The sequence below is a fragment of the Paracoccidioides brasiliensis genome (genome assembly GCF_000150735.1).
Source record: "Paracoccidioides brasiliensis Pb18 unplaced genomic scaffold supercont2.1, whole genome shotgun sequence".
Classification (NCBI taxonomy): Eukaryota; Fungi; Ascomycota; class Eurotiomycetes; order Onygenales; family Ajellomycetaceae; genus Paracoccidioides; species Paracoccidioides brasiliensis.
The window spans coordinates 1,513,329-1,534,656 of NW_011371358.1; the positions used below are offsets into that span (position 1 = coordinate 1,513,329).

At 46.4% G+C, this 21,328-nt stretch overlaps 6 protein-coding genes across 6 annotated transcripts; 3 read left to right on the plus strand and 3 right to left on the minus strand.

The window, feature by feature from the left end:
* Positions 1-2,279: 2,279 nt before the first annotated feature.
* On the plus strand, positions 2,280-3,334 carry PADG_00463 (uncharacterized protein; the record flags this gene model as incomplete). The annotated part of the gene is made up of 2 exons (XM_010758058.1): positions 2,280-2,345; positions 2,438-3,334. 2 exons carry the CDS (start codon positions 2,280-2,282, stop codon positions 3,332-3,334), a joined length of 963 nt encoding a protein of 320 aa, XP_010756360.1.
* Positions 3,335-4,500: 1,166 nt separating this feature from the next.
* On the minus strand, positions 4,501-6,827 carry PADG_00464 (biotin-[acetyl-CoA-carboxylase] ligase; the record flags this gene model as incomplete). Its single annotated transcript, XM_010758059.1, has 3 exons — positions 4,501-5,012; positions 5,088-5,359; positions 5,443-6,827. 3 exons carry the CDS (start codon positions 6,825-6,827, stop codon positions 4,501-4,503), a joined length of 2,169 nt encoding a protein of 722 aa, XP_010756361.1.
* Positions 6,828-7,000: 173 nt separating this feature from the next.
* Positions 7,001-7,182, plus strand: PADG_00465 (uncharacterized protein; the record flags this gene model as incomplete). The annotated part of the gene is made up of 2 exons (XM_010757536.1): positions 7,001-7,065; positions 7,143-7,182. 2 exons carry the CDS (start codon positions 7,001-7,003, stop codon positions 7,180-7,182), a joined length of 105 nt encoding a protein of 34 aa, XP_010755838.1.
* A 703-nt stretch (positions 7,183-7,885) lies between these two features.
* Positions 7,886-8,868, plus strand: PADG_00466 (uncharacterized protein; the record flags this gene model as incomplete). The annotated part of the gene is made up of 2 exons (XM_010758060.1): positions 7,886-8,505; positions 8,601-8,868. 2 exons carry the CDS (start codon positions 7,886-7,888, stop codon positions 8,866-8,868), a joined length of 888 nt encoding a protein of 295 aa, XP_010756362.1.
* A 1,440-nt stretch (positions 8,869-10,308) lies between these two features.
* Positions 10,309-13,297, minus strand: PADG_00467 (uncharacterized protein; the record flags this gene model as incomplete). Its single annotated transcript, XM_010758061.1, has 3 exons — positions 10,309-11,639; positions 11,710-12,502; positions 12,611-13,297. 3 exons carry the CDS (start codon positions 13,295-13,297, stop codon positions 10,309-10,311), a joined length of 2,811 nt encoding a protein of 936 aa, XP_010756363.1.
* A 2,177-nt stretch (positions 13,298-15,474) lies between these two features.
* Positions 15,475-19,546, minus strand: PADG_00468 (uncharacterized protein; the record flags this gene model as incomplete). Its single annotated transcript, XM_010757537.1, has 4 exons — positions 15,475-16,175; positions 16,249-17,658; positions 17,723-18,160; positions 18,265-19,546. The coding sequence occupies 4 exons, from the start codon at positions 19,544-19,546 to the stop codon at positions 15,475-15,477; spliced, it is 3,831 nt and encodes a 1,276-aa protein (XP_010755839.1).
* Between the last annotated feature and the right edge of the window lie 1,782 nt (positions 19,547-21,328).

Below are 21,328 nucleotides of genomic sequence, written 5' to 3' on the forward strand. Positions count from 1 at the left end.
TTTCGAATTGTTGATGAGGGCAATAAGTTAATAGGTGTCCAGCAACGATCCTCTGCTCCAGGAAGCAGAATCTCAGCAAACCAAATTGCTTTGCGAGCAGCCAGCTAGCCTCTTCTGTAGCCAGATAACTTAGTTACCCGGGGACACTTGGACCTCATGCAGTGTGAGCGTAGCATCAAAACTCCAGCCGCATCCAGATAATGATTCTCGTCACCAGATTCGAAAGGGAGACAGGTTATCCGAAGGCTTGCCTTGAAACACTTTGACATATTCTTCACACTAGAGCCAAAGCACAAGCTGCGGTAACAATTCAGCGGTTAAGCAGCAAATTTTTTGGCCCTTCAGCCTTGAAACAGCGCCTGTGAGAGGTGCACAACATCTTTCCTGCATGACGAGAATGTCATGAACACCATCTTCTGCGGGACTAATAAAAAAAATCGAAATAGCATCTCCACATCAAAGTGGCCTGGATAAGTCGAACGTCTGACTCTGACGTCAATCTCATACGTATTCTCTCTCGATGGCACCCGGTGTGTGGAAACCTTCCTTCCAGTGTCAAATGAATCGAGACGCTCTCCCTAAGATCATGACACTACAATTGCTCTGAGGTGGGCATCTACCCGTTATGGTACGGTGGTGCCTTGGACTGATAGCCCCTGAGATTCCATCTTGGCCTTGCTGTTTACCAACAAAATCCAACCATGAAAAGAGCGCTAGATAAAACAAATGGAATTTTGAACTTGAGAAGGTGATATATGTTCGCTCACCATGCAGCTATTGTGCTTTGCAAAAAAACCAAGCGGAAAACGTGATTTTTCAGCCACGCCAGAAAAGCTCACATATTTATTCAGCCGCAACATTGATTTTATCACCAACGTATCCGTCATTTTGTGTGTCCAGAACATGGTGTGTGTGAAACCCGTGGAATTCGTTCATGTATTTGTGTCTTTTCCATCGCTCCCAAGATCAGTATGCCTGACTATTGAATCTCCCGCACTTAAAACATATTTTCCGCGAAACAAATCGTAAGCAGTTAATATATATATATTATTTAAAATTGATTTCCAGGGCTTCTGGAAGATAGAACTAGTCTGTATGTCATTTGTGGTATTTGTGCGCCCGACGCTGCGTACGTAGGGTAAGGTTTTGCGTGCAACTGACGAACGGCACACACCACCCAGGTGTCATAGCTACATGGCTTCTCACCTTTGAAAATCAATATTCGATTGATTTGACATGTTCCCACATTCACTGCCACTAAGGACCTTTCTGAGAAGGCCTCGTTGCTCTGAGGTCAACTGGTATGAAGAATGGTGGTATTGTCACAAGTGTTAGAGTTTGCTTTAAGAATGTTGAATAGGACTTTGTGTAAAATACCTACCTTCATTACGAAGTAATAGTATGGTATGTTTAGAATACCAACAAACTGCAGAGCTATATATAGCAATACATAGCTCTGTATTCGCTTTGATCTGAGTGGTTGTTGGATGCGACATTGGTGCATTAGAGCAACCTTCGCAAATGGCTTTTTTGGCTGCTGCTGTTGTTGTCAGCAAGGCGACAAAGCCCATGGAGGCATCGTAGAAGATGTATTTGTTTGGCTCGGGCTCGGCACAAGCATCACCACCAAACCTCCGCCATTCCCTAAATATTCAACATCCGTACGGAGTACAGGTAGACAAAACTGTGTTGTGCTCAAGAAAACGTGATTTGACTCCTGCTTAAGCTTCTAGATATTGATACTAAGGCAGCTGTCCTATATAAATGTCTCTTTAGCATCCCACTGCCACATCGACTGTTATTTGCACATTCTCTTTCTTCATCGTCGGAAGTTCCACCAAAGTCAAGACCACGCCACTATTCAACCTTGACAACCTCACCCCACTCGTCCCGCTGCTGTAACTTAACTGCGCTGTACCGGGCTTTCTTGGAGGACGTGTTTTACAGCGCATACGTCCCGCCAGTTTTGTTTCAAGTTGTTCCAATCCCCTAGCCGGGCTTAGCCTCCGGTATAGATATATAACCGGGCTTAGCTCCCCTTTTCCACACTCAACAACTAACTAAATGAGAAGTGGCTGTCTGGGAACTTGATATCAAAGTCCAAGTGCTAGAATACGTCAGCTTTGCATGTTCACAGCAGAATATTTATATCTCTAAACCGCTTAGAAAAAAGGACCAAAAGAATCAATAAAATACCCCCCAAGCTTTGGTTTACGGAAGACTCTTTCATATTTCGACGAAGATACCCAGCAAGGCATCTTGCTCAAACAGCTCCAACAATGTGCATAGCTCTGATTTCAACCGCCCACCCTTCCTACCCCCTTATACTAATCGATAACCGAGATGTATGTATATTATCCATTCTAACGGAGGATCCCAAATACAATCCCCCCCAATTACTCCTCGTAACTTCCATTGCATCTTAACAACAAGCCAGGAATTCCTCCACCGCCCAACAGCCCCCGCCGACTGGTGGCCCGAGGACAAATCTCACGTGCTCGCCTCGCGTGACTTAGCACGAGCAGTCCACGGCACCTGGCTAGGCGTCACAAAGCAAGGTCGCATCGCCGTGCTGACAAACTATCGCGACGACACATACAGCCAGATAGTAGGTGTCCGCAGCAGAGGCTCTATCGTCAATTCATACCTCGAGCTACCTCCAGACAGCAAAGTCAGCGCCAAGGAGTATGCCGAGGGTCTTGTTTCGGGCGGTGAAGCGCATCTGGCGGGTGGCTTCAGTCTTGCCTGCGGGACTGTGCGCGGGCCGCTAGCTGTCGTTTCCAACCGAGTTTCCGCAGCAGATGGCATTGAGTGGATTGCGAAGGAGAAGGGACAGACAATTGGGTTGAGCAATACTGCCTTTGGAGACCGCTCGTGGCCAAAGATTGTGGACGGCGAAAGGCTTATGAAAGAGGCTCTTGATATCTCTGTGAAGCTAGAGGAGAGTGAGGAAGCGCTTATTGACCGGCTGCTGGCGGTGCTGAGCAGGGATACATTGCCGAGACTGCACGAGGGCGGGAATTTGGAAACGTATATCAATCTGTTGCGGGAGAGCATATTTATCCCTGTTATTGGGGATGATAGCGAGATTGAACACACTGTCGATGAGGTGTGTACGTCGAAGTTGCATGAGAAGGTTGACTTGGTGGCCAACGGTCCGCAGGATCACCATGCGTATATGAAGGGTTTGTATGGGACGCAGACTCAAACAATTGTTCTGGTGCATGAGTCTGGCCGGGTGAAGTATTTTGAGCGGACGTTGTATAATCATCGGGCGGAGCAGATCCCCATTGGAAAGGGAGATAGAGCATATGAGTTTGTTGTTGAGGAATAACGACTGGGCTATTAATCGAAGTGTCTAGAGAAAAAGAATGTCCAGCTATTTAATGGGTTGATTGTAATAAGTTCTCTGCGGAAATTTTCTTGCATGGGATTTTGATTTTATTTTGGTGCTTTGGGAACATATGCTTTGGAATCGCCAGTTCTGCAGAGCCCTGGCAAAGGTATGAGAAAGAAATTCTCCCTATTCTTCCATATGATCAACCGCAGGCTAATCTTCTATCACGCAGATCCGCTAATAATAATCCCCCTGCTCCAATACAGCACAAACTTCCGCATCCCCAAAGCCTAAACACCAGTTGTCAAAGATAGCAGCGCATTTGAATTGTCGCCAGCTGATACATTTTGCATTTCCGAATCCAGCAAGCGATCTTTTCTACGGGATATCCATCTACAAGCATGAAAATGCACCCTACAACCATGTAATGTACATTTTATATCACGCAACAAGAAATTTCCTGTTCATTCTATTCTCTAGTTGGATAGGCAGATAAAATGCCTAGCATCCGTTATCCATCGTTCCATCGTTTTCGTACGATTATTCATCACCTCTACGCCAGATGGCGGAATGTACTAAGAGAAGGTTCACGACGGTTTCGCGATACCGCTTACATTATTCTATTTAGTTACTATCCTTCTCAGATTAGTCTTTATTTTAAAGTATAAACAGTTGCCACATGATGTCTATCCGTTAACTTTTCCTTCAATAGCTTTCATATCTCCACTCTCTGCCTCCTATGCCTCTCGATTTGTCATATTTGATGATACCTTTTTGCAAACTTAGCTGTTTGGCTTTTCATTTTGGTCATTACTCCCATTTATTCATTGGTTTGAGGGGCAGATGTATACAGATATTGGAAATGCAGTTTACAGATAATAATAAGGAAAGTGAATGGCGAAATTAGTGGTGACTATCTATTCATATTTGCGTATATTTGTCAATAGCATTAACGGACGTAAGAATTTTATATCTTCATTGTGAGGAATCGAGTGACTGTATATAGACATCTATAATTATTGCATCGCAATAACTGCTGGAAGCAGAATCTATTATCAAGAACAATGAGGGGGCTTTAGCAATCAAGACACCGTTTAGGTATCCAGGTAATGCAGTCAGCACATCTCAATCCTCTTATCAAAAGATCTCAGCCCCCCCCCCGGTCAAATCTTCCTCTTAACCAACCCCCGAAAGAAATCAAAACTATTACTATCACTCTGCAACTCCCACCTCTTTCCCGTTGGCTGATCCTCCCACCCCAACTCCTCCGCCACGAGTAATCCATAATCGCTCGTAATCCCCTTGATGCGTGCACGCACCGCATCCTCCGCTTCCAGCGTCACGATCTGATCCATATGCAGCCAGTCGGCATAGTACATGTCGAGGAAATGCTGGTCAAAGCCCGTGCGCAGGAAGCGGATGTAGAGCGATTCGAACTTGGTGAGGATGCTGGCGAGGAGTCTTTCGAGAGATAGAGGGGGGAGGGGCTTGTTGCCATTTTTGGAGGTTTGGGAGGATAGGAGGGAGTTGAGTGAGGTGGTTGGGGAAGTGTTTAGGGCGTTTAAGCCGATGCCGACGACGGCGATGTATTGTGCAGAGGAGTAGTGGGCGTTTACGAGGATGCCGGCTACTTTTGTGTAGGACTTGTTGTCTGGTTGGGTGGGGTCCAGGGCGTCTAATTAGGAGTAATTAGGAGAGAATTGATTTGAAAGTAGTGAGGAGAGATACAGAGGTGAGGGGGTATATTTACAGATATCGTTGGGCCATTTTAGCTTTACTGGCATGTTTTCGTATCCTTTATCGTACCTTTTGATACCCTGGATGATAGCAATGGCGGCAATGTATTGTATAAATACCACGGGAGCGCGGTTCATGTTCTCGACTGAGTGCTTTATGACAGTTGAAAACATCAGTTGGCCAGACGGGGACACCCAGACGTTGGATCCGCGGCCTCGCCCAGCCAATTGGACGGTAGCAGTAGCTACAAATCCCTGTGGGAGTCTTCGTAGTAGTTGCGTATTCCTAGATTTATTTAAGCTTCTGGTATTGGGAGGAGAGGGAGAGGAAAGGGGAAAGGGGAGACCGTGAGATAGTCAAATTCGTACTTCTCTAGAAGGGTGTTTGTGCTGGTGACAACCTCTCCATACAATATATTGGAGCCAAATTCATGAATACCATCTTTAGACTGTGCACGATACTCTTTGAGATTAGCGTAAAATGCATGGTGATTGAAAGAAGGGGTAGCTTTGGATGAAGGAGTGTCGTCGTGGACGACTATTTCTTTAATAACGGAATTATAATCGACATCTCTGTCAGGATCGCCTTCCTGACCATTTTTCTCTTCGGTAACTTTAGGGAGTGATTCAGCTACTTCCTTCATCCCCATGAAAGAAGGTTCCTCCAGGTGAAATGTATCAACGTCATCCTTGATATACTCCTTTCCATCAGTCACTGTAATAATATCCCGTAGTTTTGATATCAAACCAACAGCCCCCTGAGGATCCACAGAGGAAAGATGCAGACGTGATAGCGATGGCACCGTAGACGAGTCTTGGTTAACCCGAAGACCTAGCTTCGTTAGACAAGCCTTCAAGAAATTCACCCTTGATTGATCATCTGCAGCCAACGTATCCACGACATTCCCATAACCTGGTCCATCGGCATTTCTGTCAAGATTCGACGCAGCAAATCTGGGCTTCGTCAGCTCCCAGCTATCAACAGGCTTTGCGGGAAATACGAACTCTGGATGAGGTCCGGTCAGTATTGCTGCGCCCTCGCCCACCTTACAATAGACTACTGCAGCAGCACCCTCTCCGGAATCCACTTTGAGCTTTTCCGTGTAACTCGCAAGAACTGCGACACCTCTGTCTGCATACTTGGGCGCATCAACGAAGACACCCCCACCATTGTGATATGACCTGAAAATCTCAGACACGGATCCAAAAGCCAACGAAGACTTGGATACCTTGAGCTCAGCAGCTCGAGCGCCATTTTCGCTATCGTAGACAAACCCCGGAAAAACGCATCCGCGACATATGCCAGGGTAAAAGGCCAACTCCCTCTCACCAATAACCTCTAGTTTCTTGTTCCCGACCTCAAACTCACATCGTTTGCTGGCATAATAACCCCCCGCGCAGAGGCCCAGGTATGCACCGCCCCGCTGGACGAATTGGCAGATTCTCCTGTTCCCTTCTCCGTTTAGAGTCCTGCAATATGGTAGGTCAGCGCCACCAGGAATAACCAGCAGGGCGCATGAAGCAGTCCAAGGCTCGCTTATGATCATGTCTCCTGTGACGGGGATCACGGCGTAGTTTGCAGCCAGGAGCTGGCGCAGGGAGTATAGACAGTGGCGGACGGCGTCGATGGTGGTTCCATTTCCTGGGGCAGGGGGGGTCAGAACATTGCCTTTCCAATCAGAATAAGTTTGCGCACCGGAGTAGACCAGGACGTTCAGCTTTTTGGAGAGGAGGTTGGGGTTGGTGGTGGTCATTTTATTTATTTAATTTTTAATTTTTTTTAAATTTTTTTGTAGTTGGTTAAGTAGCTATTCAGCTGCTGGGTCCTTTTGAGTGGGGGGATAAACAAATAACTATTGTCCTGATCCTCCGAGGTACTTCAACACCACTCTTCCAACCACGAATATAAATTACGCGCTTCCTCACAATGTCCAAAGCAGAGGACAAGCCGCTGGTAACGCAGGCCGTGGATGATGACGAACCGGATGAATGGTATGGATTCTTCTTCTCTATCTTTCCCCGGTCAGGGATCTCGGCTCTTTGCCTGGTAGACTGACTCTCTTGACCAGGGATAAACGGATCTTCAGCACCGGATGCGCAGGTATTTAAGATGAACCCTTGTAGCAAAGAGATAGAGAGAAACTCTAACGGGATGCCATTTCGGGCGGGTTGAATAGCGGAGCAGCTGAAGGTGAACGATTGTTACTTTGAAAAGAAAGACTGGCGAGCGTGCAAGAAAGAAGTAAGTGAGATGGGGGATGATGAGGCTGGGGCTGTTCATTTGAATATTCAAATATTTATTTACAACCAAGGACATCCAAACCGCACAGACAATTGACCTCAGCCCTTCGTAGAGCCTGTCACAGCCTATCGCAGCATCCTACATGTCGCAGCTAGATATTCATATGCTGACTCTGGCTGTTCTATTTCTCTGCAGATGGAGGCATTTCGCGAGTGCTGGAAACGCCACGGCAATGAACAGCGGACGGAATCAAAGGACGCTTCATAAAACATTTGGCCAGGAATCAGATCAAAGGTGTAATTCTACTGCGAGACACTCCCCTCCGATGCATGTATAAACATTAATTTAATTATTCAATTTTTTTCCTATCTTTTTATCCATAGGAAGTCTTCATGTCACATGATCTGACTTCGGACGCCAAAGAGAAATTTTTGCAGAAATTATAAATATCCGCGGATTGATCTAAAATACACTGACCACATTCAACATTATCACAGTATCAAGAGTCCAACCATTTGATAATTAGGCTGACCCCTGGCTAGCATTTAGCCAGTCAGATTACCCCGTATAATGGCATCTCGTGCTCTGCGCAGAGTTAATTGGACTACAGAGCTGCTCCAACTCCACCGAACACAGCTTTCCCATATCCCATTCCGCTCCATCATCAGCTCACCCACCTACCGCCAGTCACAAAACGCAACAGCTAGAGCATCTACAGCCTCGAAGCCGTATCGAACCTCCACTAGTTCTTCTAAACCGCTCTCCTCCAACTCTACCTCGAATTCTACCTCCAACTCCAACTCCACGTCGACCACGCCCGAGTCAAAACCCGCCCCAACCGCAGCCAACGTTCAGAACATCAGCAAGTCTGGGCTAGCTGATGATCTTGAAGATATCGATATCTCAGGTGTTAACAATAACAATAATAACCATATCGACTGGACGCGCTCTTTTCACGGTCTCAGCGCTGAGCCCTTCTCAAAGGAAGCCGCTGAAGTCCTCACCCAAGAGATAAACCCGGATGACGTTGAGATAAAACCGGATGGCATCGTTTATTTACCCGAAATAAAATATAGACGCATACTTAATAAAGCATTTGGACCCGGTGGTTGGGGCCTTGCGCCGCGGAGTGAGAGTATTGTCACAGCTAAGACGGTGACGAGGGAGTATGCGCTTGTTGCGCATGGCCGGTTCGTAGAACCCCTTATTTCCCCCTCACTTTCTCCCTCCTTTCTATCCTACAATGGAATATATGCAACTATATAAAGCTAATGAACTTAAACAGCCTTGTCTCCGTCGCCCGCGGTGAACAGGACTATTTCTCCCCCGACGGCATACCGACCGCGACTGAAGGCTGCAAATCCAATGCCATGATGAGATGTTGTAAAGATCTAGGCGTGGCCAGCGAGCTATGGGACCCGCGCTGGATCCGCCAGTTTAGAGCCAAGTATACCCGTGAAGCGTTCGTGGAGCATGTGACGACGAAGCGCAAGACGAAGATTTGGCTTAGGAAAGGTGACCCTGTGTCGTATCCATGGAAAGAGACCAAGTGAGATGGGGTGTGATTAATGTGATATAGGTGATATATGTGTGGATTGAACGGGGAGAAATCCAATTTTCTGTGCTTGGGATTTGCATGGGTGGAAATGGGGAGGGGGAGGGAGGGGAGTCTTAAAAAGGCCCCTGGATGTGTCTAGTTGTCTTCGATGCCCTCTGGGCAGAAGAAATACCGGAATCCGAATTAATCCCACAGATTGGTCGCTGTTCCAGAAAGGGGCATCTCCGTTCCCATTCCTTTAGCAAAGAAACTCATCCCCAGTCTTATCCCCCCATTTCTACTTACACTCCTCCCTCATGTTAGTGGCTTGAAAAACTGACTCAATCAATGTGCCTTCGCCGCTATCCTGCTTTTTTTCCTTTCTTTTTTTTTAAATTTTATTTTATTCTTTTCTTTCAAATGAGCAATACCTTATACCCTGCTTGTTCACAACATCAAGACATTTTCAACAATCTGCATGGCACATATCCCGTCATTATCTCTTATTATTCATTACCCTATTATGTCTACCTCTTCATTGATTGGTTGACTTGTATGTGTCTGGAATGGGCTGGCTCTCTTAACCATTGCCCTCCTCATTTCTCTCGTTCTCTCTTGTAATAAGCATCGACTTGTACGTTGAATAAGTAGTTACATAGGTGTCCTGTAGGTCTCTTATATGATAGATAGTTTAATTGGCATCTGGAATACATCCACGTAGCTTTTGCAGGTTTGTTATCACAAGATAACTCCTGTTAGCACATACACATAGGTATAAATCGTGGTCTTGAAAGGCCGAGTTGACAAATCAAAAAATATCAATATAATTATACATCTATCTCAGGTGAGGAGAGGATAAAAGGAAATCAGACACATCAAACTCTTAACTGCATTCTCAAAGTAAATGAATGATATATTCTTACTCTCTCTCAAAAAAAAAAAAGAAAAAAGAAAAAAAAGAAAAAAAGAAGAAAAAAATAGAAAGAATAGGGAAGAAAAGAAAATGAAAAAAGAAGCAAAGAAGTGAGCAAGCAGATAGTCCAGCAGCTGCTGCATGTAGATAAATGGTGGCAGCATGTGAAGAACGACCTGCCATAAAAATATATCCAAACTCTGTAAATCTATCAGCCATCATCCCCTTCAGAAATCTAAAAAAATCGGACCACCTCAGATCTCAGTTCTAAATGCAAAATTAAGACAGGAAAATACAAAGAAAACTATCTTTCCCCTTCTAAATGTCTTCAAAGATTTCTTTTCCCCGTTTCATTTCGTTCATAAATCATCTTGGCTGCTGGTGCTGTGATGATGAAAAAAAACGCTTTTCCCCCCGGCGCCAGCCGTTCCCCAGATGGTGCTTGCGTCTGCAGCCTGGGGTCCACACTGGCATTCGCAGGCGGAGCACCACCGTCGCTAACATACCCAACAGCCGAATGTGGCAAGCGAGGTGATGAAATCATCAGTGATTGGCGGGGTGCAAATGAATATTGGTATTGGTGGGGTTAACAGGGGGATAATACGGGTTTTCATCTTCAGGAGAGCTGTTGAATGGTGTTGAGAATTCGTAGTAGTCTGCCGCTGGATTTGGGTTACGTTGGATGGATTGTAGTGGGACGGAGCCTGCCGGTGTTGCAGATGATGGGGGGGATTGTGGTGGTTGTGGGAATTCGTCGATGGGGGTATTGGACGATAAAAACCTGGCAGGTGTGCCGGAGCTTGCACCTCCTGTTCGCCGACCGGTGGAGATTACGCGTTGGATGGATGAGTTTACGTTCTGTTTCGGTGAGCCAGCACCGCCTTTACTTCCAACTTTTACGCTTGGATGGTTAATAGGAGAAGTGGTGAAATCTTCACGGAAAATCTCAGATTCGTCAACGCGTGCCTGGTCCATGGCTGGAGGGCGAGAGTTCAGCGCTTGGGCTAGAGATGATTCCGTGTGTTGCGGGGATGAGTTTGAGGCACCGCGGTAGACAGTCGTGCCGCCTGGGGTCTTGGCCTGAACAGCCGAGGATTTGCCCTGGGAATCGCCCAAGTTGTCGTTGACGTGCGCCCTTAAATATTCATCCACCTCATCAGTTGGAACCAGCCGTTTCCCTTCCTTTTGCGTTGCCCACTCCTCCTTGCTCGCTTCGGCGTGCTCGGGGGATATCGAGACGGAATACGACGGTCTTCCAATGTCACCCAGCGCCGCGTCTCCGCCACCAGGTCCATAGATGGGAATTTTGCGAACGGCAAGGACCAAAGCGCACATGAATTTCGACCGACGGGAAGCTCGAACAGTTTCATTTGACCAGTTGGATTTGTGGCGGATTTCTACCCTCAGCTGCAGCTTGTCCATCTCGCCAAGGCCAATAACTTCAATGTCAATGTCTGGTTGGAAATCGCGGCTGTTTTCCTTGTCACGGACAAATTTTAGCATCTCAGCTTTCAGTAGTTGGATATCACCGAATGAGGTAGCAAAGTCTACAGTCAGGGTGATCTGCTCGCGCATGGCCTTTGAGCGAGTGACGTTCTCAATCCATTGTGTATTGAGAATTATGTTTGGCGCTTGGAAAGTCTTCTGATCTCGAACGCCCCGAAACACTGTGTAGAGGAGAGAAATCTGTTCCACGACCAGCTGACGGTCTCCAATGTCGACTCTATCTCCTACGTCCATTGCGTGCTTAACGAAGAGAAATATCGTGCTTCCAAGAACCTCTTGGGCGGTTGTAGCAAAGACAAACGACATAGAGAGAAGAGCAGTCGCACCCGCAGCGAGAGTGGTGCCGAAACCGCTATTGAGAAAAGCAACTATAAAGCAATGTTAGTACAACCGTTATATGTGCAAGAGAACAAAGAAAAGAGCCTAGGAAGAACATACCAAAAACTAAGACCACTATGATAAACACAATAGTGCATAGGACGTTGTCGAGTACGTGGATAGCCTGATCGACATCATGCATACTGTGGTTGATTGATTTCTTGACCCTACCAAACTCAGTAACGGTGAGAATCATCTCCTCGAGACTGACATCGCCGTTATCATCTCTGTCAAGTGCAGCGAAGCACTCTTTCGCCTCTTCCTCCCGACCCGCACCGAGAACCTCAATAATATCCTCTTGATAAAGAGACTCTCGACCCTGAAGAACAAAGGACATCCACAGGCGACGAGCAAGTGCCTCAGAGGATTTACGCTTCTCAAGGGCCAGGGTGACAATAGAGTGAGCAGCGGTTGGATTAAAGACCTGTTTCCCCGTTATCTCTTGGGCAACATTGCCAAAAGCAGCGGTGATCTTGTCCCCGACTCGTCCCACGCCATGAATCAAGCGCATTGGGGATGCAGAACCAACCCGCTTGTGGCTTTTACCAATCTTTGCGATGGGGTCGTTAATTACAAAATCTTCCTCTTCGAACTCCGGGCAATATTCAGGGAAGAGCGTGCGCGACGCCTCATAAAGCATACTAAGGAGTTGTATGTTGTGCTTAGACTCCTTGATCCTCATCTCGAATTGTCTTCGGTGGTACGTGATGGATATCAGTTGGATCAGAAGTTTCTCAACGGCAAGGATCAAAGTCGAGATAAATGCAGCAAACAGAATATTCTTGACTACATTTTGCCAAGGTTTAATGCCCGTATCATTGGAAGCACGTTCGTCTGGGTTTCGTGTCATCAGCTGTTGTAGTCAGTGTCTCTGCACAGATAAATATATACATATATATATCAATACGTCCTTTCACTCCACAAGTGCTTACGGTTGGTGAGAGGTTCAGGAAAGACATACCGGGATAAAAGTTGCCAGCGAGGTCATAGACCAACCAATGAGAGAAATAGGGATCTCCAAAGCCCTCAAGATCAGCGCATATTTTCTGGTTCCTGAGCTAACAATGCCGCACAGAAACTGGAACACAAAAGGGATGTAATGTGCCACACTCTTGGAAACCCATAAACTCAACCAGACCACCTCAACCCAGGTGAAGAACCAAACAATTCGAACTCCGCCGATTTCTGCACCTCGAGCAATGGTAGCTCCTACAACAATGGGAATCGCAATGAGCAAGGCCAGGGGCGAAACATAGATAAAGTACCTGGTAATAACAGAGAAATTCAAGATAGCAGTATAGAATTTCCCCATGCGAGTGATGGTGCCATCCTCAGCGGACTCGAGGTGTCTGTTGTCCCTATTTAGCATCCTGTGTCCGCCTTGCTTATGATGGAAAAAACCGTTTTTCTCGTTGGTAGTATCACCTGGAAGATCTGAGGGCGGGACGTAGGAGGACGAGGAAGAAGAAGGGACATTGGTTTCTCCCTTTCGGGCGCCGGTTTGGCCTCGACTCGAAACAGTGGTCAACGGTATGTCAACTGTGGCATCGTGGGAATTGGTTGTTGTATTTTGGTTGTTACTGTCGGTCCCCAATCGCAAGAACCTATCGCGGGAGAAGCGTTTTTTCCCAATGCCAGGCCTGCCCATTGTGAGAGAGGTCAAGCAGAAGAAAATCTGCCAAGGAAGAAATAAATCGAATTATAATAACCTTAGCTCGTGTTCAAGCCCAAATCACACGCTAAAACCACAGGTGCTAACAGGTACCACCAGCACAGCAGCAGGTCAAAAGCAGGGGGGAATAAAACAGAGAGGCAGCCTGATCTGCAGGTGGATGTCGCAGATCCGATGGAGAGTCGTGGTCACCAAGCAGGTAACGAATGTGGATGGATGTTGAACCTTGGTAGTCGGCCAGTTATTTATGGATGAGACAATCAATTCACTGACGAGGAATGTATGTTTTTGGCATTAGCAACGAAAGTGGTCTTAAAGAGTGAGCAGCCTATGACGTTTAAAATACGTGAAAGAAGGATACGTTATATAAATGAGAGTCGGGAAGAGCAGGAATCGGAATGAAGAGACGAAGAATAGTGGATACATGAGATTACATCAAATAAAAGAGAGAGAGAGATGAGTGGATGGGGGATTCTGGGGAAAGGAATTCCAGGAAACGTCACTTTCGCTCCATAAGTTTCCAAAAAAAGATCATGAGGAAGAATGGAACTGAGAGATTATCGGGAGACACCTTTAAAAAAAAAAAAAAAAAAAAAAAAAAAGAGGTAAAATAAATAACTAGTTAAATAAATAAATTATTATCATGAAGCTATCAGGGAATTTGATGCAGGAATCGGAAGCAAGACTGAGAAGTTCGAACCGCGAGACTCCACTTAACTTCACACATTGGCAATGGGCATCCGGCGCATCAGAACAACTGAGAATAGGCGCAATCTTACAGGCTATCTGTTTGCGTTTTGGGCTGTTTCAGGCTTACGGCTTTAACTGGAGCTGGTTAAAACCTTAACTAGAAGAACGCCTTCATTCTTAGCGTTGCGCCCAGTCTGGAGGTCTAGCCGAACGCCTTCTCCCTGACGCTTGAGGCTTGAGGCTTGCTGGGTTGTGGCAAAATAAGTGTCGTCTTCTCCACGATCCCTGATTTGTGTCTCCTTGCGGGGGGCCTCCTTATGGGGTGGGGGACTCCTTGTGGCGTGGGGCTTGAGTGGAAGGGGAAAAACCCTGTAAATTAGGTCAGAGACATCGAGTGGGTGATCTGAGTGTTGTCCGCAGATTGGCTTTTTTGCGTTCGGTTTTGCCTGTTCCAAAATACCGTCCCATGAATTAGTTATTTCCAACCCAGCCAGCCCAAGGCTTTTACACAAAACACATGCAGTTGTTGTTTTTTTATTCTCATCTCAAAACAAGAAAATCAATTATTTCATTCCATCCAGGCCTCTTCAGCATCCACATATCCCTTTTGCCACCTTCCTTGCGCAAGCCCACTTGATCTCAGCGCCGGCAACTCGGGATTCCCGTTTTCACTAGCTGCCATTGGCTGCACTCAAAAAGTTTGCCCGTCGTTTCATGGGGACGTTGTTGAGCGGCCCATGGGACCCGAGACCGCTTCCTTTCTCTATTGATCCTAAAAATGGCATAAGCCCACACGCGTCTATTTAAATTTTTCCAAACCGTTTTTGCACCTTCGTCATCTGTGTGGTCAGTGGGCCGGAAAGCAACCTCTTAGATTAAATGTGAAATGGATCCAGGGAGTATCATTGCACCTCACTTTCATCGGCACTTCTGCGAGATGACTAAAACGGAGTGTATAGTTAACTAGTTATCTGTTAAGCTACCTGCAAAAAGGCCCCAATGCCCTCCCTGATAGTCTATACTGGAACCAAGGACGAGCACAATTTCCATAGGGGTCACCTGACATCCTTAACAATATACACGTAGGTATTGGAGCATTATTGCATACCGAGCCATTGCCACGCATCCCCACATCATCGATTGACCGATGTAGAGATATGGTATTTGCTGTCTCCACCTTTTGTGCCTTGGAATGAGTTATTTATCGAGGCGGATTGTCTTAGGAACATGTGCGTTATGATTGCGCAACATGGACATCTAAAAATGGAGACGGAAAAGCATGTCTACGGATTGTATCTGCTCCAGCTATGGATTGATATTCTTATTCCCAATGTTTCCCCAACTTAACTAAAATCCCTTAAGGTCATTAATCAGTTACCTCATGGGGTATTTAATGAAATGAAGGGTTCACAATATATATATATATATATATATATATAGTTTTGTGCAACTGTCACGTTTATTCACAAACATCGGCCTCTTGGAGTTATTGTAACCCTAACATTCCGCCTTTCAACATTGCTAGACAAATATATATACTTCTCTTCGTCAATAAGGTACTCCTCTGGCACAATATCATACCTACCCATCAAACACATAGACATAACCAGGATACATTCCTGAGCAAACCAGCGCCCAGGACACGTATGTGGGCCCTTCAAACCCCAACTGATAAACCTGGGGCTACCAATGTCGGGATCTGACCGCAAAAAGCGGTTCGAGACCCATTTAGCTGCGTCCGGTCCATAGACTGCTGGCGATCGATGAGTATAGTATGCGGAGAGCGTCGCGACTTGGCCCTGGGGTAATTTCTGCGGTTTAACTGTGGGCGCCGGCTCTGACTCTGACTCTGTCTCCTGAGGTGAAGTCTTGTATGGCATGGATGAAGGCAGTTGCGCATCTTTCAAAATGAAGCGGGCAGGCCCCGTTATCGGTCCGGAGAGGCGAATGGACTCGAACATAGCTGCACGCAGCGGGGTCCATGGATTCGTTGGATCGGGTCTGGGGAGTTCATCGAAGACGGAGAGTCTCGCGGGGTCCAGGAGGGACCATGTATCAGCTAGTGCCCTTGTGGCGTTGGGGTCGTTGATGATATCCATGATGAGGGATGGGAATGTTGCTTGTAGGTTTGTGAGGCCACCCCATACGAGGATTACAACTAGATCTGTGTTGTTGAAAGTGGTATGTTAGTTCTCTACCTAAACTTCCTTATTTGGAATGAGGTTGTCGCTCCTTACCAGCAGCCCTTTCATTATCCGGCACGTCTTTGAGAAATTGGTCGAGTAGAGTAATGTTTTTGGCACCCGATTCAGCTGTTCCGATTTGCCCTCGCCTCTTCTGGATGATCGGTATTAGAATCTTTCGAGCCTTCCTATAATCTGCGTTGATTTTTATACCGGCGAGAAATTGCAGACGAGACGGTAATAAGCTAGATAGCCCCATTGCTTCGACAGCGTGATCATTGAACTGGTCAAATATTTTCAGCAAGTCGGGATGGTCAAAAATTTCATCTCCAACCATGCAAGCTCCGATAACCGTCGTAATGTACTTCATGAGAACTGGGACAAACTGTGATAGATCGGTTCTAGTGTGTGGCAACGAATTGTCAATGAACCGATTGGAAGCGTCCAATATCGTCGTTCCGAACTTGGATACCACCCGGCGATTTCCCAGATACTCCCGTACGATATTGACGTGTAGGTTTGAATCAAAGTTTTCCTGGTGGACAATAAGAGGGAAGTTGATAACACCAAGAAACTTGTGTAGGCTGAATATCTCTTCTTTGGAGTTATCAGCCTCCATCCACTCGAGGTCGGTCGATCGAGTGACGACAAAGTAGACCAGTGATGCGAGTTTCAGGCCAAAACATCGTGATACGGTCTGACCGTACTCCACAAAGCCTTTCAACAGAACACCCTTCGGATCCTTGGCGAAATTCAGCGCCTCTCCAATTATTGGCAGTCCGGAGTACACGGGGGGGATATTCAGCCTGTCATGGCGGAATCTCGACCTCATTTGTAGAAACATACCCAATCCAAGGGCCAGCATGACCGTGGCCAAAGCCGTATGGTAATCTTCTATATTTGTTTCAACTATCTCAAAACCTGATACCGCTGTAGTTGCAATTTTCCACCAAGGGAGAGTTGGAAGGCTACACAGGACGGGATTGGTTTTGGGGTCAGCAGGGAATAAAGGATCCTGCTGGAGACAACTGATATCAGTGTTCTCTGTGACCAATCTCCATAGCAGATTCGTGCCATGATCTGGGAAATCCAGCTCGTTCAGCCAAAAGTCATCCAGCCGGCGCATATTAGGCAGACCTGGCTCCGGGTGTGGTTTCCAAAGCAGTTCCTCTAGAGCATTGCTGGGATGACAATCAAACGGCTGGTCCACAAGAAGGCATCTGGTTACGGCAAAGCCAATGGAAAACCTGTCGGAATTGCCCATGCCAAATAAACTGAACAAACTTATAATAAGCGCGGATTTCGGCACAGTGGTTCCCGGGAAGTACGTCTCATCCAGCTGAACACCAACAACTAAGTCGACATCATCGGGTCTGTCGTAAAGGGTCTTCAACTTTTGAACCTTTTCAGGATCCGATGTGAATTCTTCAAACGTTGATGGAACTTTGACAGTCACTTTTGGGTCTGCAAGAATGAGATGATTAGATATGTAAAATTTGTGGAATTTACTGTGAGAGGAGATGTTGACCTTGCTTATTATATTCACGGAAATACGTGTTAAACGTAGGGAGCCCTTGTTCCCGCTCATGAACGATACTCCACGTACTAACGTCGAATGGCTCAGCTCTATATTTCCCAGCAGATCTGAAGGACTCATCGACTCCGCTCTTGAAATTTGGGATGTGACTGCCAACCATTCCGCGTAGAATGCTATCTAAACCCGTATTGAGGAAACCTTGTGGATTGAATCCTGTATCGAAGACCGACTGATTCCATAATGTGTTATTTTTGGCATCTTTAATAGGAAACTGACTGATAATAAACTCATGAAACCGATACACGATGGCCATCTCGGCAGAAACCACCATAGGCTTCCCACCCTTTGTTACTAGTGGCCAGGGATATGTGTTCATCGGGTTGATCTCCATGAAGCTTTCGCCATACATTTGACGGTAGAGTGGAAAACCTTTTAGCCCCCGGGGACACAAAAGGTTAGAAAAGATAGTTAGTTGGACAGTTCCCTCATTTTAACAACGATAAACCGGAAGTTCCACTGTTTATTTTACTCACCGTCATCTCTAGGCCATGGCATTTTATCAGTCCAGTACGCCATCTGGTACGAGTTGGCAACAAGAGCATACTTGGCAGACATTATCAGCCTAACGGTTTGGTAGAGCTTCTCATCGGTATGCTCTGAATTCTTCATATCGACATATGCCGGATGCTGCTTGGCCAAGAGGTCACACAGGCGATTGTGCTCTCGGAGCAGGAGGGTATGGACAGCTAACACCAGCCAGTCTTCGTTTGTCCGTGGATCACCTCCCGTAAATAACGTGGTAGGATCCAGTCCGGGTGTTGTCCTCATTGAAACATTCCAAGAATTGAACGGGAGATATGATGTAGCCAGTGACATATTGCCAGCCTTCACTTCTTGCGTCAACAGTTTTCCATTCTTGTATGATCGTATTGCTCGAGCCACATCTGAGGTAGAGCCGTAAAGACTCGAAATGTCCAGCCATGTAGTCGCCATGTTCACATTTTCTCGAGGATTTGTCATGGAGGTACCAGTCCCAGGGACGGCTTTTGTACGATGCACCACAAATTTTGTGTTTTTATCAAATGTGTCTTCATCAGGAGGCATTTCAACCTCAATAGTTTCTTCTGGCGAGTCCATGCTATACGTGACGTCATGCATGACAAACTCAATCAGCCCGATAAGAAGTGGCGTATGTTCATAATAGATAGTCCTATTTCTCTTAAAGAACGCATTGGAGACGGCACGAGCATTGGGACCTTCGCGCGGCTTGGATATTCCGTCAGCGTAATGGTGGTCACCGTAATCCCTAGCCTTTGCCATTCCGATCCGGCCTTCATTGATCTCATCCTTTTTCATCCAATTGCAAGATCCGTCGGTGGTTCTATACCACCAGTTGGATTTATCGACGATACACTTGGAATCAAGGGCATACCTCAGGTTTCCAAAGAGCTTCTCAGCTTCGTCAGATGGCAGGTTAGCTATGAGCGGTGGAACCAAATGTGAAATATTGCCCCTGAAGTTACCGGGCTGAGGCCGTTTAAGATGGTCAAATACTTCGTCTAGACTGGTCGCATCCCTGGGAATGGTGTTATTAATGAACATGCGACGTACTTCGCCGCTATCCTGCGTTTCAGAGACGTCATGAAGCCAGTGGATGAAGCGGTGTTGGCTACCTTTGGACTGAATGGCACGAGAAAAGTCGGGCATGAATTCACCGGAGCGGGATTTCTTCCCATAATATCGATGATAAGGCCAATGGTCGCATAGCGATGTTTGCAGGAGCACCCAAATCAAAATGAGACAACGAAACAGCATATTGAAAGAAGGCCTTCGGCTTCTCTGTGCTCATAAACACCACGTTACCTATCCATCAACTTGGTTAAATCAGGGATTGCGAAATGCGCTGAGGTGCTATGACCGGAGCCTCGGTATGGGTTATATTCTCGTTGCAGAGTGCGTTCAGCTAGATATTCCTAGATTAAGTGAGATCAATTGCATACCGATTTCATTCCGTCGTCATGGAAAAGAGGCAGCGAGCCTTGAGGCAAGCTGTAGCAATGCCTACTACAGAAGACGGAGGCACACGGCTGTGCATGGTATTAGGGTTCAACATGACACAATAATGACCAACAACGTTTGCAAAGTCAGATATCGAAGAGAAATGGCAGATAAAAATTATCTATATTCTTCTAACTTCAGCGGTGAGTTTAACTGTCATATCCTCTACCTTCACAGTTGAACGAACATAGACTTGATGAGTGTTGCTTTCGCAGTGAAGTTTGACTTGAAGTTGACCGCAATCGACGGAATAGGAAATATTGATGGCCTGAGTCAACAAGCAACTTTCCAGCTCCTCGCTCAAGTAGTTAACTATACAGAGGGGGAATCTGCTGGATATACTCCACCTACATGAGCTACCTTGTCATCTCGTAGTTAATTGATTGAATATTCTCCCCACAACCTATACGGTTGAACTAGATGTCCATTCCTGGAACAGGCCAGCTGTGCATCATTCGAGATCTCGCGGTCTCCCAGAACTCTCATCATCCCGATGAGCTTCCGCTATGTGCTGTTTCTCCAACGTCTTGAAAACGTGCTGCTGTGTTACGTTTGCCCAATGATCCAGCCACGACAGCACAGTCAATTAGTCCACACACCATATGGCAGGCAAAGAGCGTTGAAACGCCCGTAGCACTGTGTTTATAACCTTGGGGTAGCCATTAAGTGGCAGCCACATGACTCACAGGGAAGCAAATTGACGGAGAATAAATTGGATAGCAGCATAATTGAGATACACAATTCGCTTTTCTTGAGATGAGCGAGGGATATGGCAAGATGGGTGCATCCACTGCACAAGCGTGCGACATCCAAAGAGAGACAAAATACATACACTGGTAAAAGGAGAGAGCCGTTTTGGCTTGGGATTGGGCGGCAGCCACGGATGGAGATATCGATAGGGCAGAGTTGAGAGATGATGGTTGTGTCTACAACGCACGTTGCGAAGACCCAATCGATGGTGAACCGCGATGTAGGGGGCAAATGAGTCGTCACAGGCGTACAATAAGTTGACGGAGCAAAGCGCAAAGACCATCAATGGGATGAAGCAATCCAGAGACATCGGGGCCGGAATTGATGCTATTGGCTCAGGTGGCACGACAGAGCGGTTGACGCGCAGGACCGTAACAGGTCGGGTATTGAAGTATGTTCCGTAACGACACTCAGAACCTGTTACGAACAACAGTACCATATCGCGATGCTGATTTCTCCAGAAATAGAGCCGACATATGACTAGATCACCGCAGGGTGCTAACAGTATGATTTCATCTCCTTATCAAGGTTCATACAACAAGTTATTACTTAAGTGGGGGCCGTCATGATGGCGAAATATGTTGCAGGTCGAACCTTTGGCAACCTGTGAAAACATCGTGACATATTGACAATGACACGGGGGATGGGGGAGATTTGGAATAGCAGCAGAGGAAGAAAAAAAAAATTCGTCATATCGATTGTGAGAGGATTTCTGTGCTCACTGGAACCAGCAGCAACAGCACCATCCACGTCTCGTTCGGATCGAAATCGATTGGCCAGCATTATGCT